This window comes from Typopeltis vanoorti, chromosome 5 (assembly GCF_054136105.1).
Source record: "Typopeltis vanoorti isolate ZY-2024b chromosome 5, IOZ_Tvanoo_1.0, whole genome shotgun sequence".
NCBI lineage: Eukaryota > Metazoa > Arthropoda > Arachnida > Uropygi > Thelyphonidae > Typopeltis > Typopeltis vanoorti.
Genome location: NC_143553.1, coordinates 64,942,743 through 64,962,789, shown reverse-complemented (window position 1 = coordinate 64,962,789; position 20,047 = coordinate 64,942,743). Strand labels below are relative to the sequence as shown.

Sequence of the window (20,047 nt, the reverse complement as noted above, 5' to 3'; positions counted from 1 at the left end):
TTTGAAGATTTCGTTAATGAAAAACATTGTCAAGTTTCTTCAAAAAAATTATATGTATAATTTTATTTAAATATATAAACTTTATATTTTATATGCATTTTGTACTTATATACTCTAATGTTAATATTAAAAAATCTGTTTCCTCTTTATTTCGAGATTTTTTTTCTGTTGCGGCCTCCGGCTTGATGTATAATTCTTAATTTGGCCCTTGGAGGTAAACGAGTTTGACATGCCTGCTGTAGAGGATAGAGTGCAAAGGATGTTCAATTCTTTTTTTTCCACTTGTCCCCAAGTTGACGAATGTGTGTTAGGAATGTAAGCTTTCTATCAAAGATGAGCCCCAAGAACTTGGCCTATGGTACTACCAGAATAATGCTTTGTCTAATTCTTAAATCAGGATCTGAATGAAGGATACATTTTTGGCAGAAGTGTACAAAGACAGTTTTTTCTGCCAAAAACCTGAACCCATTACTAAGAATCCATGAAGAGACATGATCAGTTGCTTAATGGAGTTGTCTTTCAATTACTCTCATATTGCAGGAATGCTAGCAAATTGTGAAGTGATCGGAAGGAAGTTGTTCAAGTAACAGAATTAGCTCTGATAGCAAAGAGTGTCACACTTAACAGAGCCTTGAGGAACATCCTCTTCTTGATGATATGGCCAAGATAACGTGCTTCCCACTTGGAACATTCAGCTGGACAAAGTTTTTAATAAAAACAGGAAGATGTACCATCAAGACCAAGATTAAAAAGGTCTTTAAGGTATTAATATACCATATCTCCAGGTTGTGTTATAAGCTTTTTCTATGTCAAAGAACACTGAAACCAGATGTTCTTGTTTCAGGAAAGCATCTTTGATACAAGTTTCTAAACAAACTAAGTGATCCAATGTTAATCAGTATCTACGAATGCCACATTGAGCATTCGTAGATTAAGTATTCCTGTTTAAGTATTCTGCTGTATAGTAAGAAAAGGAGATCCAGAGAAGGGAATAGAAGATATCTGATCATCTCATAATGGATGTCATCAGATCCCACTGTACTGGGATGAAAGAGTAACAATGCTCTTTTTATTTCCTCCTTTGAGAATGGCTCTAACCCATTTGTAAAAGAGTAACTGCTGTTTCTCTTGTTCTTTCAATATTAAAAATTCAGGAGGATATGAAGCTGTTGCTGAGATTATAAGCAAACTTTTCTCCAGAAATGTCAGCCATGGCTTTAGGTTCAGCAGCAATACATCCATTGTGATCCAAGGTAGACAAATGTTGTGTTCTATATTTTTCTGGATTTTATCCCATACGTTTGAATTTGTTGTTTAATAGATGATGTAAATTGGATTCAAGTTTACTTTTGACTCTGACATTTAACATAACATGCTTTGAGTCAAGCACATTTAAAAGCAGTGAGATTTGCTGCATTAGTGTACCCACAAAATATACTCCATGCTCTGTCCTGATCTCGTCTGGGTGCTTGGCACTTAGTTCCACACAGGTTTTGGGTATACTGGAAATCAAGACGATGTTTTCAGAATTGCAGCTGTTGCTGCCTGTACAATACAATCTGTTATGTACATCACTACTTCAGCATTAAATTCTGCAAGATGAAAAAAGTACAGGTATCCCTTGCTTAACGCGCCGAAATTAATTGTGGCAATTCTTTGATATACGAGCCAAGAGTTTTGATTAACACACCTTTAACCCTGCAGAGCTCGCAGCTGATCTGACAGATACATGCAAAATGTTTAATATAAATATTCTTACACAATTCAGGGTATAGCTTGGAGGTCATGAGTAGCTGTGCATTCATATGTTACGAGTGATATTTGACAGTAAACTGTATCTGAGAGATACCGCGACCTCCGATGTCAGTATAGTATGGTTTAGTTTTTTTTTTTTTTTTATTATTATTCTTGGTTCAATAATTTCTAGATTGTAACTGAAAATAAATAAACCATTACGTATTACTGAAATAGAAAGCCAAAGGCTTTTTTTTTTTTTTTTTTTTTAAATAACGAAACCTGTGGTGCAATCATAATTAAAAGAAACACACGTATTAACCACAGTGAAAATTATTTAATTGTAAATATTTCATCCATTATCTTAGAACATCATCAGTACAGTAATTTAAAACGATAATAGGAATAACATACAGTTAGGGGTGCAGGATTACACTAGAATCTCATTAAACATGCGTAACGTGTTACAGAAGTAAAAAAAAAAAATTATTTAACACAATTTTGTATGACAATTTCCTGTACTTTAGGAATAGTATAAATGGTGTTGCAATTTAAGTTTGATCTGTGTAGTAAGGCTTCAGAACGTTCTTTGTACAAACGTTCATGTTTATATAAAGATCTATGTAAAAGTTAAAATTTTTCCCAATGGATCCTATGGTTTGGATTTTCAATTCCGTGTTGAGAGAGGCCAGATTTCTGCGGTTTAAAAAGATGAATGTGGTCTTGATGTTCCAAGATGCGTTTCTGAACAGACCTACCTGTCTGTCCAAAGTAAGACAATTTGCATGAGCATGGAATCTCAAACCCCAGGCAACATCAAAGGTGAGAGTTTGTCCTTAGGAGAAGGTAACAAGTTGTAAATTTGGTTGATAGGTTGGTAAGTAGTGGAAAAATTGTATTGCGATAGGATTCCCATACCTTACGTCAAAGGCATCTCTGAATGTCTTTCTAAAATTATGAAGAAATACAATTTTGCCATTACTTACAAACCTATCAACCAAATTTACAACTTGTTACCTTCTCCTAAGGAAAAACTCTCACCTTTGATGTTGCCTGGTGTTCATGAGATTTCATGCTCATGCAAATTGTCTTACTTTGGACAGACAAGTAGGTCTGTTCAGAAATGCAACTCGGAACATCAAGACCACAGTCGTCTTTTTAAACCGCAGAAATCTTTGTATAAACATGAATGTTTATACAAAGAACGTCTGAAGCCCTACTACACAGACCAAACAAACTTAAACGACGTTCTTACTATTCCTAAAGTACGGGAAATTATCATACAAAATTGTGTTAATTTTTTTTTTTTTTTTTACTTCTGTAACACGTTACGCATGTTTAATGAGATTCTATTGTAATCCTGTGCCCTAACTGTATGTTATTCCTATTATAGTTTTAAACTACTGTACTGATGACCTAAGACGCTAAGGATGAAATATTTACAATTAAATAATTTTCACTGTGGTTAATACGTGTGTTTCTTTTAATTATAAAGGCTTATTTATCATACATGTCCTCTAGGAGATGTGCTTTACATTATGGAAAATACTAAAGAAAGTGATCTGGAGCTTACTCCACCATTACTAAGCGTTGCCCATAAGGTTGCTTATGCTTGCATCTGCCGAAACTTTTACTTTCTATATATTCGGCACGAAACTTTTACTTTCTATATATTCGGCACGAAACTCTTGTAGTTTCTATATACGGCTATGAAATAATGTTGGATTCAATATCTACTTAATTTGTACCATCGTGTATTATATTTGCAGTGTTTTTTCTTTATGTTTTCTTGCTTGTTTGCCAAGGTCTGGAGAGTCATTTTGCTTGTTATCGTAGAATTTATGCCTATAAGAAAAAACTAAAACTGTTCAAATGACTCTGGATAACTTCTTTTGATAAAAAAAATTGCAGTAAATAATGTAGGTACAAGTATTTATTAAGCATTTACTTTGCATTCATTTTTTATCTTTTCTAAAAGAGTACCATATAAAACAAATTATTAACACAGTAATCAATCATGGACGAATTGTAATTTATTTTTACCATTGATTATTAGATTTGATTAATGCGGTAACATCGAGGGACACCTGTATATATATATATACAGCAAGATTCGATATATCACAAAAAATAAGCATTATCAAAACTCTGCTAAATTGAGCTTACATTGTCTGCCACAACTCTCAGGATTTCAAACTATACAGCAAGATTCGATATATCACAAAAAATAAGCATAATCAAAACTGCTAAATTGAGCTTACATTGTCTGCCTCAACTCTCAGGATCTCAAACTAGAACCAAACAACTCCAAGTGCAGGACAACAGCCAAATAGTGCAGGACTATCAGGATCCCCCTTTTCAGATGTCTACAGGATGCCCACACAGCAACATAAAGACAATTCAACATAAAGAATGAAAAGAACCAGTACCATCAATGAGAGGTCCCCCACAGAAAGAGGTAGTGAAATGATGAAGCAGGCAAAATTTGTAATGGACAGACCACATTCAAAATATGACAATTATGGAAGATCAAACTTGAGATATCCACACTAAAAATATTCTCTAGATATAAAATAAAAATCGCATACAATGGAACAAACTAATAAGATGAGAGGTCAAATTTGTGATTCCATAATAGCAAGCTTATAATATTTCCCAGCCAAACAAATGAAGGTTGTGCAGAATATGGTTGTTGTAGGATAATACCATTACTTATGTATTATCCAATTCAATGTCTCCTCCAGGGAAATAAAGGAAAGAGTATTCAACACCATGAAGATAATCTTGAATAGCAGGCAGTATTAAGTAGGGTGATATGGGCAAATGATGTTAAATGAGGAATGGAACAAAGTAACTTATTTGTGCCTATGGACCCACAGAAGGTTCTGCTAAGGAAGAGGTGAAGGAATTTTTCAATCATTAGAGAAGGCAGCTGACAAAGGAAAAGTTGGAGATCTAAATAGCAGAGTAGCTAATGAATACCAATCAGGGAAATGTAATGAGAAAATATGGAGAAAATAGCAAAGCTAATAATAATAATAATGGTAAGTACCTCATGAATTTCTATTCTGACCATGGATTATTTATCAATAAGACCACATTTCAACATTAATGGGCAAAAATTCACGTAGAAAGAAAACAAAAGAAATAGTCTCGTTAACTTTTGTGTGTGTGTGTAACAGCAATATCCTCATGCTAATTCAGAACACATTTACAGGGGATTTGAAATAGGAAGTGATCACTATTAAGTTTTGCACAGGATAAAATTGAATATTGAAAAGAAAAGTGCATAAGCAAGTTTTAAAAAAGAAAGCTATCAAAGCTGTGTAACTTTCAGAAGTGAACTGGAAACTCAAACATACAAATATTACAAGACAAAATGAAATTTCGAAACAAGGATCATACCTGGGAGATTCAGTGGCAGACTTAATAAAACGTTGATTCAGCCACAGTGAAGTTGTCTGCAAGAACATGAAAAAAATCAAAATTCCATGGTGGGCTTAGGAAGTTAAAAAGGCAGTTAGTCAAGGAAAAGAAATACTGAAAAAAACATAAGAAAGCAAAGTCATGCATAAAAGCAGCTAAACAAGCCATGGGAGACTATAGTAAGAAAATACAGAAGAACAGAAAAAAAAAAAAAGTGGCAATGTGTTCTGAAAGCCGTTGAAAAAAAGCTTAGAAATGAAGGAAAGAGTACTATAAAAGAAATCAGAGATAAAGGAGACATAAAAACTGAATATATTCTAGATTTTCAGCCTGGTTGACCAAGTCTAACTGCTCTCCAATCAACAGGCTGCAGATTTGAATCCTGCCATGGGCATGATGTTTGTGATTTCTTTAGGAGGTAGATGAATTTCATCGCTTGGTGTGAGACCATCGCTCAACTTATTGGAGGCCTGAAAAAAAAAATGCCATGTTTGGTCTCTAGAGCAGGGTTTCTGGACCAGGTTAAAAATTAAAAAAATACCAAAATTAATAAAATAAATAGATAAAGGAAATTCCTAGTCCACTCACAGTACTATAGGTTTACAACCTTTTATAGGTGGAAGTCATATTAAAAAAAATACTTTGAAAGACTACTAAATGAAACAAGAGAGAGGAATAGTAGTGGAAAATATTCAAGAGGAATGTAATTAGGAGCACATCGCATTAATACTTGAGGTAGACAAAGTTGTCAAAACCTGAAAGGTAGAAAGGCAGACATAGTAGATACTATTTGACTAGAAATGCTCAAATATGATAGTATAAAATAATAAATTTAGTTTAATTCTTTATCCAAGTGTAGGCAAACAAAGTTTGTGCCTGAAAATATCTTCAGGACTGAGGCAAGGTGGTACATCTGTTGGCACCTCGTAGCAAAGGTGGACCAAGCTCTCATCTCTCCTTGCGGAGATGTATAATGCTATGCATTAAGGGAAGGGCCACTATCCAGACCGGTTTCGACCTTTACTGAGGTCTCGTCAGTGGGAGGCAGACCCAGATGTACCACCTTGCCCCAGTCCTGAAGATATTTTCAGGTGCAAACTTTGTTTGTCTACACTTGGATAAAGAATTAAATTAAATTTATTATAGTCTAACCAAGTGCAAAATAAACTTCCAACATCTTTCACTAAATCCAGAGTAATTTAATAATAAGGTGGTACACCCTTTGACAACTTGTATAGATAAATATGACCTCTCCATTGCTTCTGCCTTGGTATCACCACTTCTGGCCTGCTGCTGGGGGGGGGGATATATTTTTGACTGTAGTAGCGTATGTTCACGGGGCCAGTTTGCCTGCTTGCAGAATATAAAATGCCAGATAAACTGGCGGGAAAAACCCTACTGCCTGCGCCCAAGACCGGCTAACTTGGCTATGGCTGAGGAAGATCCTCAAATTCCTCACGTCTTCGATGGGAATCAAACCTGGGACACTCCTTCCCCAGTCATATGGTTGCGAAGCGCAAAGCCACCAGGCTAACTGCATGGACTCAAAATAAACTTCCAACATGATAGTATAAACATTTTGCAGTGGCTGCATTGCATTATTTAGAAGACCAAGTTAAAAAGTTGAGTGTCAGATGACTGGAGAAGAGCCTTCATAAGACCCATGAATAAAAGGGGAAATAAAATAGAATGTAAGGATTAGAGGAATTTTTTCCTACTGAGTAAGATTTATGCAGGCACATGATAAGAGGCTAAGAAATTTGTGGAGCAGAAACTTGGGAAAGAACAAGCCAGGCCAAAAACAGAAGCTGCCGGGATTCAGATTTTCACTTTACAATACATAGGTGAGAAATAATGTGAATATAACAAAGATATTATTTGTTTTGTACATTTGGAAAAGCATATGAGAAAGCTTTTCTATGAAAAAAGCTTTTCAGAAGAGTGCTACAATTATATTGGTAAATGGAACATTACAAAAACTATACTTACAACTTGAACATAAACAGTCTATATTTAAGTTGTAAATCAGCAGTTAGAATTGAATGAATACAAACAGCTTTAATTCGATGTGTGCTAGACACATCATAGCTTAAACATGTAACAAAAAAATATAGAATTTTATTCAATAACTCCAATATATATCATCCACATTATGTGTACATCATGCCAGCCTGATGGATCCCTGGCATTCTCTGTTTACAGAAAACCTACTCATACAGGTAGATACATTCACCAGCAGTCACACCTCCCCTCCCAACAATATGGGATTATAACAGGACAAAATTAATCAGTTCTGATAATAGTGCCCTAACTAATAAACTTGACCATATTCTCAACACTTTCTTTGCCAATGGCCACAATCCCCATAAAATCCAAAAAAATATTAAAAATATTCAGAGCAGAGATTACTCAAGATCTGTCATCATTCCATATATCCAGGGCACATCCGAAAAATTGACAAAAATCCTAAGGAAATACAAAACATACAATCACTTACAGACCACACAGAAAATTGACATCCCTTATCTGCTCTACCAAGGACCAGCCACATTTCCTAGACCTACCTTGCAGTTGCAACCTGTCCTATTATGGCCAAACAAGCAGGACAGCCAATATCAGAATTTCTGAACATAAGGACTATATCCATTCCACCAATACAGCCACTCAGGACTTGCTGACCATGCTTTGGACACCCACCACAGGATATGTTGGAAGAAGGCAACTCTTTTACACTGCAGCAAATACAAGTAAGAAAGGTTGTTCCTCGAATCTGTCTCAGCCCTGAAAAATTTTCCAAACCTCAACAAATTTAGGTGCACGAGACTTCCCCAAATTTGGGAAACATTAATTCTCCAATCTAGAGCCCAAATGCCAAGACTAGCCAATTTAGCATACTAGGGGAAGCCATTTAGGACTCTAGGCATGACTTTGGTTGCCTTTCTTCAACCTCATTTGTCCTCATCAGTGTTAGTACTTACATGCACATAATTTTTTTGTGATCCCTGATGATAGCAACGTAACATTGCTGAATATTTCGACCCCTAAAAGTAACCAATGTAAAAGCCTATCTGCCAGAACAGTTATGTAACATTAATGAAATGCCAAAACAATAAGTGAAAATAACCCACTATTTAAATAATAAAAAAAAAAAAACTTTTTAGGAAGCAAGGCTGGAAAAAGTGCTTAGCTTCTTACCTGATTCAGTAATACAAAAGTTCAGTTTGTCACCTTTTTGAGGAGAACTAGCCACATCCTTCATTACTACCCAGTATTCAGGTCTATCCAATAAATTATCAGCATCTTGTGGAAGATCTGTAGAAGATAGGGCATCTGGGTTAAATGTGGTCAGTCCAAATGTAAGAGCTCCAATATATGTTATTTCTGTTTGCAGCACCTGAATCACTAGTTTCTCTCCAACACGAAGTGGACGAGATGTGAAGACATAGCCTTGGCAATATTCACTAGCATTACGTTCTGCAATGCACCTAAAATAATGACAAAGTTATGTTTCATAAAATGCTGTTGTCAAGAAGATTTATATTAAATTAGAATGGCTAGAGTTTTCAAGTGATAATTTAAATACAATATTCTACTAGTTATCCAATCCTAACAGGAAAGCAATGCACCATTCTGATAACTGAATGGTTGGATAAGTGAAAGTAAAATTTCATGGTGTTACACCAGAGGTCAGTTGACACATGATAGTTGGTTAATTGAAGGATTGTTGTTTTGAAGGTCAGATAGATGGTAGATTACTTATACCTTTCATATAATAATACCTTACTTATACTGGCTTTAAACATTAAGACATTCAATGTTAGGCAGGGTCCATGCACTGTACTTGCTCATGGGGTGGGATACAAAAACTGCCTTATGCTTTCTGTTTGCATATTGGACAGGCATACTACATACCTTTTTGAGTATTCTTTCTCTTGAATCCAAAGCTATGTAGAGGGGAAAGAATTTTGGTTTCAGAATATATAAAAAACTGATAATTAAATGAATTTCTACATACAAATTATGTGGAAATTCACTTTTCAAATTATTATTATCAAAGAAGAATGAATGACTGCTGACCCAATAACCGAGACAAGAATTACATAAATATGGGTGGCAAGTTTAAGGTGAAAACAAATTACAGATTGACACAGAAAAATATCCAATGATGGAATGAATTACAAGTGGGCCTATTAATCTACTGCCATGAATCATGTACATTGGAACAACATAGAACAGAGGAATACACTGAACAAAAAAAATTATCAATAACAGTCTGTATATATCTACAGACTAATATAGGTAGGAGCAAATCTATCTGACCGTAACATGTATAAGATAATTCACAGCATGGCTGTGAAATAACAGTCTTTTGCTATAAAACAAACAGTGAACTAGTACATGAGGGAGAATTAGTTATGGATAAACATGTTGGAACTCACTGCTTAATATGATTTCAACATATTTAAGACTATTTAACTTGATTGAAAAGGTTCTTAATACCAGGTAGTACAAATTAAAAAAATATCTCAACAGTCAGTTGTCCCAAGATTTGAATAATTCACTAATGCCAATTAAACTAACTCTGAAAGGCACTGAGTACACAAGATGCAACTCTTTGTTCAGCAGATTTGGCAGTTTACTTCATGTTAATAAAGCTGAGAGAAAATCAAAGCGACTCAGGTCAAAACTGTTCCTTAACGTGGAAACCCACATAAGGACTTAGATTTTCTGGAATGTCTTACAAACGTTGATATACAACCATGATCTTATATTTTGCAATAGAAACAAGGAAGACTTTCTTTTCTAATAAAAATATGAAATGTAATGAAATAAGAAGAAAAATGTAATGGAAATATTGTTAAGGGTAATGAAGAAAAAAAATTATTGAAGAACTGAAGTGAATTTTAGAAGGTGCAAATGTCGAAACAAGAATTCATCTTAAAAAAAGAAATAATAATAATAATACAAAGAAGAGAATAGAAAAAAAATTGCAAAAATTATCAGGCTTTGCTACTGATTCAGCTAAAATCAACAAATTCTGAGAACATTTTCAGATGCAATAATTTTTTTTTCACAATCTGTCATTCAAAATTGTCAGACACATCTTCGAATGCATTGATTTTCTTAAATTTCATGAATATAAGTCAAATTAAACAGAAATAAAAATAGTTCTTTATACTTTTTCCTAAATGAAATATAGAAACACTATTCAATTAAATTCTAAATATTTATATATATATGTATGTATTCAAGATACCAAGTAATTTGATATGAACTTGGTTTTTAATCCTATTTCTCAAGAAAGCAAACAGATGAGAAAGTCAAGTTTGTGCCTGCAAGTCTAAGGCAACTGATCCCTAAGGTAGTGCCAGTCGAGGCAACTCGTGGTAAAGGTGGATAAAGATCTGATCACTATTCTTAGTATTTTCCCTAATGTAAAGCACATACCCTTGCAGAGATGTATGATGCTAAACATTAAAGGCAATGGTCACTACCCATACCGGTTTCGACCTTTGTTGAGGTCTCGTCAGTGGGAGCCAGACCAGAACATGCTAAGAGTAACAACAACGTTACTGGCTTGCTGGGTGAAGCATAAAATGCTTTTTATTTTCCCCTTTATCCGTGTCGAGAAGCTTGATGGGGGGGGGGGGTGAGTCTTATGCTTGCACTTTGTGAACTATGGAGTTAGTTCTGTTCTGCTGAAAGCAGGATTGCCTTGGGTCTTTTATGTTTGTGATAGTCATGTTCACTATAACTGGAAGCTTGTCTGATTAGTGGGTTGGGATGAGAGTGTGCCTTGCTGAAGAACTTTTCCGCATGGTCATGAAGGAGAGAATAAATGTCAGGAGTTCCAGTTTCTCTGTGGATCTGCGTGTTTCTGACGAACCATGGGGCATCCAAGATCATCCACAGGCATTTGTTTTGTATCCTCTGTAGTTTCCGGATGTTAGATTTGGATGTGTGACTAAATGCTGGGGATGCATATGTGATTACTGGTCGTATTACCATCTGATATAGTAACAGCTTGTTGCGTTTATCTAATTTGCTGTTGCGATTGATCAGGGGATAGAGTTGGGCTATGGTTCTGGATGTCTTTGTGCCTACGAGCTTGATATGGCTGTTGAAATTTAGCTTTTTGTCTAGCTGTACTCCAAGGTATTTGGTTTCTGTCTGCCATGGTATCTTTTTTCCGAGGAGTTGAATATCATCTTGGATAAAGGCTTTGCGTCTGGTGAATAGTATAGCTGAGCTTTTGACGGGGTTTACTTGTATCCTCCAGTCGGAGAACCATTTCTCTAGCTTTGTGATGGTATCCCGGAGACAACTGATCGCCAGGTGTGGGCAGAGAGATCTTGTCATTATGACTGTGTCGTCAGCATATAGGGCTGTGATGGTAGTCCTCAGGTTCTGTGGAATGTCAGCCATGTAGATTGTGAAAAGTAAAGGAGCCAATAGAGATCCCTGTGGTACTCCTGCCAGGATTTGGCGCCTAGTTGAGATGGTGCCATTTATTTTTATCTGCATGGATCTGTCAGTGAGGTATGATTTTATTAGACAGGTAAGGTTTGTTGGAATGTTGGCCTGAATGAGTTTGTAGAGTAATCCTTGATGCCATACCTTATCAAAGGCCTTGGCAATATCCAGAAAAACTGCAACTGTGTGAAGGTTCCAGTTGTATCCTTGAGTGATATGCTCCACTAGTCGGTGTATTTGTTGCACTGTGCTGTGCATATGGCAGAAGCCAAATTGTTCGTTTGGAATTATTCCTAATTGGTCTGATTTTTCTTGTAGTCTTGAAAGGATAATTTTTTTTCAGCAATCTTTCCTAGGTTGGAAAGCAGGCTTATTGGACGGTAGCTTTGCAGGAGGTGTGGATTGTTTCCTGGCTTTTTTATTGGTATGATGTCGGCTGTTTTCCATGCAGTAGGGAAGTGTTGTATCCTCAGTATTGCATTGGTTATGTTAACCAGGTGTATAATAGCCTTTCTAGGAAGTAATTTGATGATTCTGTTAATAATTCCATCTGCACCTGGAGCTTTTTTGTTGTTTAGATGTTTTATGATATTGGTTATTTCAACTGGAGTAGTGGGGGTGATGCTGTCTGGTTTGTCTTTGGACTGTCTTAAGGTACGCTTGACCTGCTAGTGGACTTTATATATGTGGGTGATGTTTATATTTTCATATGATGGGCTGCATTGTTTTTCTAGGTTTTTCTGCTATTGCTTCTGCTTTTTCTTTATCAGTGTGCGCCGTTCCATGAGCAGTTTGCATGGGGGGGGGTTGTGTTTGGTGCACAGGATCTTCAGAAATTTCCATATTATGTGATCTTCTGGGTTGAGTGATGATAGTTTATTGCCCCAATCCTGATTCCTGTGGATTTGAAGTGCTTTTCTGACTTCATTGTTCAAGTTGTTCAGTGTTTTCTTGTCCTGTGGGTCTCTTGTGTTATGGTATCCTTTCCTGGCTTTGTTTTTTGTTCTGATGAGGTCCATGATGTTTTCTGGGAGCCGACTGGTTGGGTGGTTGGTTGTGGTTTTGGTGACTGCTTCTAGTGCTTTTTTAATTTAGTTTGTTAGATTGCTTACTGCTTCATCTATTTCTTCTTTTTTGCGGATGATGGGTACAGGACCAATGTATTCTGGTAGGATTTTAGCTAGCCTATCCCATGATATGAAGGTGTGCTGGTGGGCCAGTTGGTCTTGCGTGCCAAGTTTGATCAGGATTGGGTTGTGGTCTGATGATAGTTCATCGATCGTCTCTAGTTTGTATTGATAACTGATGTTTCTAAGGATAGCTATGTCAAGTACATCTGATCTGCCATGAGGGCTGTAATGAGTGTGCTCAGTGGGTCCTGCTACAACAACTGAGTTAAGTGTTGAATAGTTGTGTAGTATGCGTCCACTTCTGTTGTTGGTGGTGCTGAACAATGCTGTGTGTTTGGCGTTCAAGTCGCCTGCTATGATGGTGGGGTCTGTGGTGCCAAGGACTGCATCCAGGTCTGCTGTCAGTAGAGGGTTGCTTGGTGAGTTGTAGGCAGCAAATATCTTGAGGCTTCCAGCATTATTTGTGAAGACTTGTATTCCTGTGGTCTCCAGGTTTGTAGTCTGTGGGTCGGATATGGCATTGTGGTGGAGGTACGGTTTGATGTAGATTGCAGTGCCTCCCCCTCTGGTGCTGAGTCTATCCATTCGGTATGTTGTGTATCCTCTCACTTTTGGGTTGTTGGCAGGTCTTAGGTGGGGCTAAGAGTAAAGTAATGCAATGCAGAGCTCATTATGTATTTTACCAAAAGGTGTTTTAAGCTTATAAATAAAATCTCAGGATGAGAGATAGATGAATTTAATCCTATTCCCATGAATACATGGGAATAGGATTAAAAACCAAGTTCATATAAAATTACTTGGTATCTTCAATACATAATATATACCCAAGTTAAAATTTCCTACATCTATCTCTCATCCTGAGATTTTATTTATAAGGTTAAACGACCTTTTGGCAACTTGTTTTGGTAAAATACATAGTGAGCTCTGCATTACTTCACTCTTAGCATTTTCTGGTCTGGCTCCCCTTACAAGACCTCAACAAAGATGGAAACCGGTATGGGTAGTGACCATTGCCTTTAATGTTTAGCATCATACATCTCTGCAAGGGTATGTGCTTTACGTTAGGGAAAATACTAAGAATAGTGATCAGAGCTTTATCCACCTTTACCATGAGTTGCCTCGACTGGCACTACCCTAGGGATCAGTTGCCTTAGACTTGCAATACTTGCAGATGCAAACTTGACTTTCTTGCCTGTTTGCTTTCTTGGGAAATAGGATTAAAAAATTTTAACTTGGGTATATATTATGTATCTTGAATACATAATATATACCCAAGTTAAAATTTTCTACATATATATATATATATATATATGTATGAATGTTTGTAAACAGAGATAATCAAGAGTTTTGTTTTGAATTTTTGTGGCATTTAAATAAAATGATAAATTAAATATGTAAAATGCAGCATGATCAAGAAAGGGCATTGCAAGTACAATAGAGTATAATTAAATAAAACAAAGAATAGCTAAATTTTCACCAATTAAAATGTATAAATGTAAATTATTTACAATCATTATTTTCAAAAAAGAAATTTTTAGTTATTATTATTACTAGGGGGGGGGGGCTACACCCCCCTAAAAATCTTTATTTTTAAGAGTTGAATACATCTCTTAATCTGGAACACCAAGGAGTTCCCATTCCAATATCATTCCTCTAGAACATACTCATCTCATTAAGAAAAAAGAATTAATTTAAATTAATTTAAACTTCTACTCAAATTGCGAGTTAATTGCCCTGATGTGAATGTCGGGGCGATAGTAACTCGCTCCCTGCGGTAAACAACACGCCCTCCGCAGCAGCTAATACACTGCAGACACGAAAAACAAGTAGTTTTATTATGTCACTGAATAAGGTATAGAGACATTTGCAGGCTGTGTACTGTAATATATTTCTCAACAAATAGTGCAATTGGATAAAAACGTCACTAACTAATGAATCACATATGACATGTCCCATCCTTAGTATTCCCTAATGCAAAGCACATCTCCTTGGACATGTATAATGCTATGCATTAAGGGAAGGGTCACTACCCAGACCAGTTTCAACCTTTATTGAAGTCTCGTCAGTGGGAGCCAGACCCAGAGGTGATGATACTGAGGTGGAAGTAAAGCAGAAGTCATATCATTGTATTGGCTATGCTACCAATATATAATTCGTAGCATAGCCAAGTGAAAAAACTTCCATCAACTATCTCTAATCCAGAGAATTTAATAATAAGGTGTTGACACCTTTTGGCAACTCGTATATGAAAATATGACTTCTGCATTACTTCAACCTTGGTATCACCTCTAGGTCTGGTTCCCACTGATTGGACCTCAATAAAGGTCGAAAACGGTCTGGGTAGTGACCCTCCCATAATGCACAGCATTATATGCATGTCCACAAGGATATGTGCTTTGCATTATGGAATACTAAGGCAAGTGATGTGAAGTCATACCACCTTTACAACAAGTTGTCCCTGTCCTGTAAATAGTTCAGGTGCAAACTCATGTGCTTACACTTGGATAAAGGATTAAACCAAGTATATAATTTCTTGGTATCTTTAATTTAGGGTGTTACTGTAATTGGTATTCCTCAAGTAGATACTGCTCAAAGATTTTCTAAGCATGTTTTATATTTCAACTAGAATAGTACCAGAGTACTTTAACTGTTTTGGGAGATCCCTCCACATCCTTCCGAATAAATAGTAACAATTTTGCTATTAGTTGTTTGTCTGTTGCATGGATAATAACAAGGAGGGTAGATTAATATATACATTAGATATTTTCTTTTTCTTATTTCTATTATCAGATAATGTACCTATGGTTTCTGTACATAGTTGGGACCTTGTAAGGACCTCTCAAAAATTTGAGACTGAAGGATTCATGCTCAAAGGGATTTTCATCCAGAACCAGAGAACCTATCCACCACAGATATACATGGATTACCCCCCCCCCTATTATATTTATACTCAGAGGGAAGAGTGTGATATCTAGATTTTTGATAAGCAGACCCAAAAAATGTACAGCAATCTGACAGTTGTTATACAGAATGTATAAAATAAACTAGTATATTGACATAGTTTACACTTACTAGTCAATATTAATTTATTTTGCATAAACTACTTTCAAGGTTTGGTGATCTATTTCCTGAAGATTAGAAATTACCTAAAATAAACTCAGAAGATGTTAAAGATACAGAGCATATAAACCACATTATTTAAAACTAATCAAAGGTACAGGCCATGTCTGACAATGGATATACAAGTTTATTTCATGGATTCTGGAAAATGACTACAAAAGCTTGAATAGTGTTATACATGTTTTCACAATGTTGACAAAAACTAGTTGTTCACAATGAATGGCCCAATAAGGAATTTTGACCTGCATGCTGGTCAAAGAGAAGGGGGGGGAGGTACTGCATCAAAATGACAGAGGATTCTTCTGCTTTGACTAAGGACAAAAAGTAAGTGGTGGTCTAAATGTACCAGTTGCTATTCTAACTGTTTCGTGGTGAAGTGAAGATCAACCATCAGAGAGTAATGTTTTTTGCAGAGGCATAGATCTATAACTTCTAATCAAGTTTCAGTCATTTGATAGACTTCACAGGGCCCAAACATCTGAAGTTCCAAGATCTACAAATAATACATTAAACATACAGACCATGCTATTTTTTACTGGGAAAGAGGACCAGTCATCTACTACCAAAATACAGTATCCCCCCCCCACCCCAGAAGGGATCTTGATTCACATTCCTTTACTTCTTGATAATACATAAATTGGTAGACAGGATCAGATCTCTTTTCTCAGAATTATGTGTTTGTGCCAGGAAAGGCCAGATATAAATCTTTAGGCTTTCCTGCCTAAAGATTTATAGAAGCCTTAGAAAACTGTTCTCATGTTTGGTGCAGTGCACCAAAGACCTCCCTAAAAATTCATGCTATACAGAGAAAGCATTCTAGTTGATCCATCTCTGTAACTCACTTTAACCACTGTGTCATAATCCATTTCAACCTTGTCTCTTCTACAGGTACTTCCCATGAGTGCTTCTCCAATGAGCTGACATCCACTATTCCTCCACTTTTCACCAAATTTCTTAAAAACACAAACAACAGTTGCCTCCAACGCCCTTTTACAGTCCTACTCCAGACCACCCAAACCTGATTCATCCATTCCAACTACTCTGATTCCTAAGAAACCTCATTAAAAAATGTGAAAATCATCTCCAAATTAACTGTCATATAATATAAAAAATATAAATTTTACTTGGTATGAAATATGAATTCCGCTGTAACTAATACATTTAATAAATAAACCAAACAGATCATTTACCTATCAGCAGAAAGGCGAACATTAACACCAGTATTATGGTGGAAAGGAAGAGCGGTAAAATGTGGTCCCCGACAGCTTTGAGGTGGAGAAATATCTTCATTTGTTACAGTTAACGATGCCAGAGACGGTATATATGTATCCAGTTCAATTGTTTCCCGCAGAAAATGACCATTATTGAGCTGATATCTGGGATCTATGTTAAAAAAAAAAAAAAGCAGTTTTAAAATTTATTATGAACTAAGTTTCTATTTTTTTTTTTAAATCATGCATATACATTTAATGTTCATGCATGAATTACAGCTAAATTAATATGAATGAAACAAAAATAAAGAATACATTAACTACAGTTAGTCTTTCAATAGATTTTGCAAGAAGTATTTTACAGTTTATCATGTTGCACATTGCATTCTGCCTTTAATTATCCACTCTTCCTATGTTAACAATTATGATAATTTGGATTGGTTATAATTGCAACTGAAGCAATTAAGGCTATCGGTACACATACCTGTTAATTGTTCATTCTTCAGGTGACCACAATTCTGGAAGTTTTGTAAATCCTACCTCTGTATAAGAAACCAGCTAGCCACCATATGTTAAAAAGCTCTGATAAAGGTTCTTCATGTCTTAGAGAAGATTCAAACCTATCAAAGGGCAAAACATTGTTGCGACAAGGTTACCACTGAAAGTCCACTCATGATGGTTTGCAATAGTATTGGCACAACAGTCTATTGTGCCATCTATTGATAACAGTGCTTGTAATCAGTAAAAGACATTTAAAGATTTAAAACCTCTGGGGAATGGGGTGGAGTGAAAGATAATCATCTGAGAAGATAGCTAACATAAAAAGCCAGGTTCATTTTTTGTGGAGACCTAAATAGTCAATCAACAGGCTGTGGATTTGAATTTCACTGCAGGCATGGAAGTTCATAAATCCCAACATTTTTAGTAGATGAATTTCATCACCTAGTGTGAGACTACTTCTGTTGGAGGTCTGAGATTGCAAAAATTTTCATATCTGGTCTTTAGTGCAGGATTTCTGAATTACGTAACCCTTTAACATGGCCCTAGTACTAATGTTACAGTAGATTTGTAACCATTCATGGATTAGGATTTACATTAAAAAAAATTTTTTTTTTGAAAAACTTGGAAAAGGACCAAATCAATAATAATGGTCAGTACTTGCTGAATTTCTGCTCAGAACATATGTAATTTATCATTGCTCCAACATAAAAATAGGTGTGAACTTGCATGGAAAAGAACACACTTAAAGAAAAGGATTTGTCAGTCGTTATTATTGAATAATGATATCTTCAGAATGACCCTAGACAAAATAATGGCCAAGGATTTAAAATTAATCCTAAGTTTAAATTAATATTTAAAATTAAGATTGAAAAATTAATATCCCCACTGAAAATAAAAATGCAAAAAATGTTTGAAAAGACTGTCTACTCTCAAGAATCTAACTAAAATGCAATATTATTAAGGACAAAAGTGAAAGAATTTAAAAGTGAGCAATAAAATTCTAAAGAAAACACTGATTCACTAAACTAGGGGAACATGCATGTGGCTGTGTTCAAGGACAAAAAAAATCTGTATTGGATATGGAAAGTTGATAAAATCCCTGAAAATTAAAAATCATACCAAATGCACCAATCCATATCACAGCAGTGGTGAGCGAGATATAGTACGCCCACAGATTCCGGACCCTTCGCTTCTGCGCATGTCACAAAAAGGAGAATCCATTCCGATAATAGGGTAATCAATCCGTCTTCTGGGATGAGTTGTTTATTATTCCACGACGGAAAATTAACTTCTCTTTTATGATCATTGTAGTTTTTAAAGTGGTAACTATTTTGCTTGTATAACAGTTGGAAAATTTTATCTATAAAGCATGTGATTTCGCATGTTGGCAACCAATTCATACATCCTTCATTTCTTTCTCCAAGCCAAGCCAAGCTCTACAAAAGTGTGGGTGTACTTTACCAGAAAAGTTCATTACAGCCAGAATTCAGAAATGAATGGACAAAAATATGGTACTCTATGGGGAGAAAACAACTTTGTGAAGAATAAGGTAATTACCTTACTTTACTTACCTTAGTAATTTACGTACTTTCTGTAATACAGTGATAAATTAATTGGATGAAGGAAATGGACACACACACACACACACACACACACACACACACACACACACACACACACACACACACACCATGATATTGTTGCCCTATGCAAAGGATTTCACAGGAGAGCACACTAAAAACATGCAGTATGTAAATTGGAGGGAATAGTAATGATATTGTTGCCCTAAGCAAAGGGTTTCACAGGAGAGCACACTAAAAACATGCAGTATGTAAATTGGAGGGAATAGTAATGGATATGAAGCTAGATATAGATAAGAGGGGTGGCCAAAAGACAACATATGTAGAGCAGAGCCCTATACAGTCATGAAAGAGTAAGGAAGAAACTGACGAGACTAAAGATTTGGGAGTAATGAAGGACATATTGCCCAAAAAAGGGCAAAACTAGCACACAAAAGATCACTTGAATAATATTCTACTATAGATACTTAGATGTTGATTACTACTTGTTTGTCTAAAGGAAGAAACAGACACCTGGTGATAATTACTAACATGTATTTAGTATTTAAACTGACATTATGCTATGAATTTCCAGTCAGTAGTCAGTTGGATGAATATAGAAAATAATGTTCAATTATCCACCTTAAAGCTGCTGTGGAGCTGTCAACCATGTGCCAATGATTCAGGTAATCTGATTCACCTTTTTTTTTTTTTTTTTTTAAACAGGCATGTGGGTGTACACTGCATGGAAAGATGTCAACGGACACCATAGTGTGAGGAACAAACAGCCATGGCACCCACCTTAAGATGTGGAACTCCTTTCCATGAGCATACGATAGCGATCAATGGGAATTTTGGACCATTCTTCCTGTAGACATGTAACGAGGAACTG

The 20,047-nt window shown here is 35.8% G+C and overlaps 1 protein-coding gene across 2 annotated transcripts in view; it reads right to left on the bottom strand.

The window, feature by feature from the left end:
* Positions 1-20,047, bottom strand: part of LOC150106481 (protein neuralized-like) — a 174,262-nt gene that overhangs the window by 57,749 nt on the left and 96,466 nt on the right. For both annotated transcript variants that reach the window (XM_090393147.1, XM_090393148.1), the window contains exons 3-4: positions 17,075-17,267; positions 8,356-8,645 (exon numbers count right to left, since the gene is read on the bottom strand). In XM_090393147.1, the coding sequence (XP_090249273.1) occupies positions 8,356-8,645; positions 17,075-17,267 (483 nt within the window). The remainder of the gene's footprint in view (positions 1-8,355; positions 8,646-17,074; positions 17,268-20,047) is intronic.